Below are 6,410 nucleotides of genomic sequence, written 5' to 3'. Positions count from 1 at the left end.
CAGTATTTTGTCCTGTGATCCAGGAGGAGTGGAGAAGAGGGGTACAGATGTCTCACTGGATTCTATAGGGCCCTGGTGAGAGCAAACCTTGAATGTAGTGTCCGGGTTTGGTCACACTTCCTCAGGAAGGATATCCCTGCAATAGAGGGAGTTCAGTGACTATTCCCCACACTGACTGGGCTGGTTCCAGGGATGGAGGGTTGGTTATGTGAAAGGAGAGTGAGTGGGCTGGGTCTGTATTCCTGCAGTTAATGGGAAAAGAAGGATATCTTTTAGATTCTTTCTGGATGTGACTGGCAGTAGGCAAGGAGGATCTTTCCCCTGAATGAGATCTCCATAACTGAGGAAAATACCCTCAGAATGAGGCGTAAATCACAAACACCAGAGAATCTGCTAATGCTGGAAATACAAAGTAATACACACAAAATGCTGGAGGAACTCAGCAGGACAGGCAGCCTTTATGGAAAAGAGTAAACAGTCAACACATCGGCCCAAGACCCTTCCATCAGATCTCTCCCTGGTGAAGGTTCTCAGCCTGAAGCATCGACTCGTTACCCTTTCCCATAGATGCTGCCCGGCCTGCGGACTTCCACCAGCATCTTGTGTCTGTTGAACAGATTAAGGTGACAAGCATTCAGGATGGAAATGAGATCAGATTCCTTTAATCTGAGAACAACGAACTTCTGTATTCCTTATATAAGGAATCTGGAGCCTCAGGTGCTGGGTTGAGTCAAAGCTGAGATCAACAGTCTCTGGGAAAATTTTAGTCTCTAAGTGAGTCCATAAGACCATCAGATATAGGAGCAGAAATTCGGCCATTTGGCCCATCGAGCCTGCTCTGCCATTTCATCATCACTGATCTATTTTTCTTCTTAGACCCAATGTCTGCCTATATCCAGTGATTTAGCCTCTACAGTTGCCTGTGGCCAAAAATACCACCGATTCACCACTCTCTGGCTGATGATATCCCTCCTCATCTCCACTCTAAAAGGATGCCCCTCTATTTTGAAGCTGTGTCGTCTGGTTACAGACACTCCCACCACAGGAAAAGTTCTCTCCACATCCACTCACTCAAGCCCTTTCACTATTCGATAGGTTTCAATTCAGTAACCCTTCTTCCTTCGAATTTCCAGTGAATAGAGACCTAGTGAGGTGAAATGCTCTTCATTAGACAAGCCATTTAATCCAGGGTAAAATTCCCCATTTGTGACCTAATGTCAGTACAATAAATTCTGGATTTCAGAGATTTTTGCGTTTTGGAATCATGGATCAATCTGCCCAATATTAATCACTAGTTTGTACTGCAGTAAACTCTGTTAATTTAACCCACGCAATCCCAGGCTCACAGATGCAAAATAAAGACAGGTGTAAATTTAGAGTAGGGAAGTTTAACCGTACTTGGAGGTAAAGCCTGATTACTAGGCCTCAGAACATTCTATTCCTCAAATGGTCAGAATAAAGCCAAGTAACAAGGTCGAAAATACCCACAACTTGCAGAATTACACATCGGCAACTGAGTGGCTCCACTACACTACCCCATCCACAGTAGCCCCACATAGCTCACCATACTAAACACTACAGACTTATCTCTCCCAGCATATATACATCCACCAGGCCGAACCTCAAACCTAATCCAGGGGTCCAAGGGGACACACAGCCCCACAAACACGATGACTAGTGTCAGGAGGAGGAAGATCCAATAAAGGCAAGTGTTAGACCTGGTGAATGAAGGCATGGGCCAGATCAAAGCGGCAGCGTTGCGTGACTCTGAATCGAGAGTGACGAGATGAAGAAGCACAGGAGGGTGATTCTCCCACTGCCTGCATAATCTCTTTGTTATTTAGATTTTGTTCTGATATTTCTCTTATTTGAATATTTTGGTATAATTCATATTTAATTCCAGTGTTTCTGGTCAATGTTGTGTCTGATGCAATGTGTCTGTGATGCTGCTACAAATACGTTGTTCCTCTCACCTGTGCATAAATAAACTCGATTTGAACTTTACATTGAAATGTCCAAATCTCTTCTTCCCTCTCCTGCTCCCCTGTGTCATGAAATGAACATCTCAGTGTTTAATTTAACAATATTTCATCTGATTTCATTTTCATTCTGCTTTTGAAATTTGCGTTTCCCTTTTCAATTTTAACCCGCACCCCCGCCTGTCTCTGCCCTTCTGTACTTCCTCCCGCATTAAACGACAGCGGTAACCGACACACATTGGCGCCGCTTCCCATCCCCCAGCGTTCCGATTGGTGATTCCTTTCTCCAAACAGCCAATGGGAATGCTCAGCATTCCAATCCTCATTAACATACCACTTTGGGCGCTGCCTATTTAATCCGCGTTCCGGATAGCTTCTGCTTATTATTGTGTTTGAAACCGACGAGGAAATGCCTGATGCACCGAAACCCGCTCCCAAGAAGGGCGCCAAGAAAGCTCTGTCCAAACCGGCGAGCAAGTCTGGCAAGAAGCGCAAGAGGTCGAGGAAGGAGACTTACGCCATCTACATCTACAAAGTGATGAAGCAGGTTCATCCCGACACCGGCATCTCCTCCAAGGCCATGAGCATCATGAATTCATTCGTGAACGATATTTTCGAGCGCATCGCGGGTGAGGCTTCCCGCCTGGCCCATTACAACAAGCGGTCAACTATCAGCTCCCGGGAGATCCAGACCGCCGTGCGCCTGCTGCTGCCCGGGGAGCTGGCCAAGCACGCCGTGTCTGAAGGGACAAAGGCGGTGACCAAGTACACCAGCTCCAAGTAAAGCTGTCCAGTGAGATGATCGAAAACACAACGGCTCTTTTAAGAGCCACTCACAATTTCAGTGGAAGAGTTGTACTAGCTTTTCGGTAATAAATTACACATACTTTATGTCTGGTGACTTTTACAAGAGCTAGATCGCGGTTGGAATAACATCCCACTGAACTGACAAGAAATTGTTACCCCCCCCCCCCCCCCACCAGTCTGTCCCACTCGGTATCCATGCCAAGTGGAGGATTGCTGCCGTTATATTTGTGGGTTCGGTGTTTATTGGTTCCAGCTGGGTAACTCCTGAATCTCTTTTCAACTCGAGCCTGAAAGTCCCCATGACTCTTTCGTATGGAGAAGTGTCGACAGTCCTTCTCTTATAGATGCTGCCTGGCCTGCTGGGTTCCACCAGCATTTTGTGCGTTGTTTGAATTTGCCGCATCTACAGATTTCGTCGTGATGGCTCTTTCATATTATAACTTTATAAAATTGCAGACTAGACGCTGGTCAATGTTTGAGAAGAACCGTTTTCCATAACCTGATAACGTTCACACAGTGACCGACCGCGGGCAGAAGCTGAGGGTCAGTTTTATTCGGTTCCGTTACGGGTTGAAAGAAATTAGAGAACTGACTTCCCAGACACTCCAATATCAACTACACTTAAATCAAATATGCCTGGTTTCAGTAACAGAGGGTAACCGATCTGCAATTATTTAACTGGAAATTAAATTTGAACTATAGGTTTATTTTTTGGCGGGCTTTTTTCAAGATTTCAGTACATTTTGTGGAGGAGACGGTTATTTTCCGCGCTTCTACTTTTACGGACTGCTGATTGGTGATTAAGGCAGTTCTTCGATTGGGACATTTGTCTTCACCAATGAGAATAAGGACGATCACACCAATCACAAACATCACTTTGCATTCTCAAAGAGGGTATAAAAAGGGCAAGTAGGGGCGGGGTGAACATTCCTTCATTCTCATTGGAGTAGGACTGTGACTGTGGAAATGTCTGGACGTGGAAAAGGCGGCGCTGGCAAAGCTCGGTCCAAGGCCAAATCTCGTTCGTCTCGGGCTGGACTGCAGTTCCCGGTCGGCCGGGTTCACAGACTCCTAAGAAAGGGCAACTATGCTGAGCGGGTGGGTGCCGGAGCCCCGGTCTATCTGGCTGCTGTGCTCGAGTATCTGACGGCCGAAATCCTCGAATTGGCCGGCAACGCGGCCCGGGACAATAAGAAGACCCGCATCATCCCCCGGCACCTGCAGCTGGCCGTCCGCAACGACGAGGAGCTGAACAAGCTGCTGGGAGGGGTGACTATCGCTCAGGGCGGTGTGTTACCCAACATCCAGGCTGTCCTTTTGCCCAAGAAAACCGGCGCTGCCAGTAAGTGAAGCGACGTAAGCTGAATCTATTTACCTAAAGGCTCTTTTCAGAGCCACTCACAATGTCTGTGGAAGGGCTGAGCGGCGGGTGCTTTCCGTCCCTTTGATATCCTGCATCTGTCAGTGTCTCGACATGTTTCTTCCGCGAAAGAAACCGGAATAAATCTGCACAGAAACCGGTTCGTTTCAGTCCCGGCTCGTTTTCCCCTCTCAGCAGACCGAATGAGCTCTCTCCCCTTGCAGAGAGTCAGCGGGTTCATGAAATGAACTTCCGGAGTCAGCCCCGGGAGGGAGAATTTAATCTCCGATCACTGAACGACTCCGCTCTTCATCACCTAGAACCGCGTTGTCTGGGTTCCACATTACGGGTTGACTCCGGACCGTTCCGGTGTGCAGAAGGAGGGAACATTGCCTGTTCGTTGCTTCATGAGCGATTCCCATCGCCTCACAGAAAAATAACATTTGCGTTTTACATTTCAGAATCAAGTTTATTATCACCGGCATGTGACGTGAAATTTGTTAACTCAGCCGCAGCAGTTCAATGTCATACATAATCTAGAAGATAATTATAAAATTATTAATTAAAATAAAACATAATAAAGAAACAAGTAAATCAGTTACGTATATTGACTGTTATTTAAAAAAAACGTAAAAAAAACAAATACCGTACATTAAAAAAGTGAGGTAGTGTCCATAGTTTTAATGTCCATTTAGGAATCGGATGGCAGAGGGGAAGAAGCTGTTCCTGAATCGCTGAGTGTGCCTGCAGGCTTCTGTATCTCCTGCCAGTCACTTCTCTCCAAATTCCTGTCTGTTTAAGACTTCCCTAAATACCCCTGTGCTCTCTGCCTCTGACACCACCCCTGACAGTGTACACCAGCAAAACTGTATAAATTTCTGTCAGATCTCTCCTGAGCTGACGCCACTCCAGAGGAAAAAGCTCCAGCATGTCGATCCTCTCCTCACCTCACTCCTCCTCCAGACATCCTGCTTAACAACTTCTGCACCTGCATCGAAACCTCCACATGCTTCCTAGAATGAGGTGACCGGAACTGAACACTGTGCTCTCAGTGTGGCCGAACCAGCATTTTATAAACTGTAACATGATGTCCTGGTGATTGAACTCAATGCCTTGCCCGGTGAAGGCAAACATGCCGTACACCGGCTTTACCACCCTGTCAACCTGTGCTCCCAGTTTCAGGGAACCAATCTGACCGGACCCAGCATCCTTCTGTATGTTAATGTTCCTGCCATTACCTGTGTATCCATGCTTTATGTTGGATGTGCACCCCTGGGTATCCTTTTCACCACAATGAATGTACAGAATGCAGTGGGATTATCTTTAATCCTGCTCATCAGAGATTTTTCATCACTGTTTCTCACTCTGCAAATGTTCTTGAGTTCCCTTCTGTGTTTTAAATATCATCCTCAAACCCCCTGTTTGATTCCAGCTTCCTAAGCCTTGCATAAGCTTCTCACTCTTCCTCGACTAAATTTACTTCCTCTCTCATCATCCAGGTTTCCTGAACCTTGCCATCCTGGACCCTCCCCCTTACAGGAAGAAACTGGCCCTGAATCACTGTGCTGCTGGTCTTGAAACAAACTCATGTCCGATGGGAATTTGCCTCAAAATGCATCCTTACAGTATTAAGCATCAAACTTGGCATCAATCTCTCCATTCAGTGACTGGTGTTCTGGTTCACATCCCCCTGTCAATCTCATTTCAACCCTCCCAGGGAACAACAATGAACCTCATGATACAGACCCCCCCCCACCCCCGTAAATGTCACCTCTGGACCTGAAGAGGTTCCAGTGTTCTGGAATCCTGAAACCCTGTCCCTGCACCAGCTCCTCAGCCACACAGTCATCTGCTCTAACTTTCTGTTCCCACCCGAACTACCACAGAGCATTGGGAGTAACACAAAAATTATAACCTTTCAGGTCCTGCTCTTTAACTTGTTCCCTAACTCTCTATATTCACTGTGGGACCTCATCTCTTTTCTACCTGTCCACTGCTACTGACGTGAACCACCACCTTCGGCTGAGTGAACATTGTTCAGTAGCTGCTCTGAGACTTCCCTGACACTCAGTTATATGATTTACAAAACTTTGAAACCGACTAAAAAAGTCATTGAGAGGAATAAGAAGAAATACGAAGGTAAGCTAGCCATTAGTATTAAAGAGGATACCAGAAGTTTCTTCAGATATACAAAGTGTAAAAGAGAGGCAAAAGTAGATGATGCTGGAGACGTCGTAATGGGGTACAGGGAAGTGGCAGAGAAG

The 6,410-nt window shown here is 46.4% G+C and overlaps 2 protein-coding genes across 2 annotated transcripts; both read left to right on the top strand.

Moving 5' to 3' along the window:
- The first annotated feature begins 2,388 nt into the window (after positions 1–2,388).
- Positions 2,389–2,763, top strand: LOC132383808 (histone H2B-like). Its single transcript, XM_059955014.1, has one exon. It carries the CDS (start codon positions 2,389–2,391, stop codon positions 2,761–2,763), a length of 375 nt encoding a protein of 124 aa, XP_059810997.1.
- A 267-nt stretch (positions 2,764–3,030) lies between these two features.
- Positions 3,031–4,852, top strand: LOC132383776 (late histone H2A.L3-like). The gene has a single exon (XM_059954980.1). It carries the CDS (start codon positions 3,753–3,755, stop codon positions 4,134–4,136), a length of 384 nt encoding a protein of 127 aa, XP_059810963.1. The 5' UTR covers positions 3,031–3,752; the 3' UTR covers positions 4,137–4,852.
- The last annotated feature ends 1,558 nt before the right edge of the window (positions 4,853–6,410 follow it).

The sequence above is a fragment of the Hypanus sabinus genome, chromosome 31 (genome assembly GCF_030144855.1).
Source record: "Hypanus sabinus isolate sHypSab1 chromosome 31, sHypSab1.hap1, whole genome shotgun sequence".
Lineage (NCBI taxonomy): Eukaryota > Metazoa > Chordata > Chondrichthyes > Myliobatiformes > Dasyatidae > Hypanus > Hypanus sabinus.
The sequence above is the reverse complement of the archived record's forward strand: the minus strand, read 5'-3'. Positions and strand labels throughout refer to the sequence as shown.

Bases quoted from the DNA above. Each gene is read 5' to 3' on its own strand.
- LOC132383808 (XM_059955014.1), top strand. From the start codon at position 2,389: ATGCCTGATGCACCGAAACCCGCTCCCAAGAAGGGCGCCAAGAAAGCT.
- LOC132383776 (XM_059954980.1), top strand. From the start codon at position 3,753: ATGTCTGGACGTGGAAAAGGCGGCGCTGGCAAAGCTCGGTCCAAGGCC.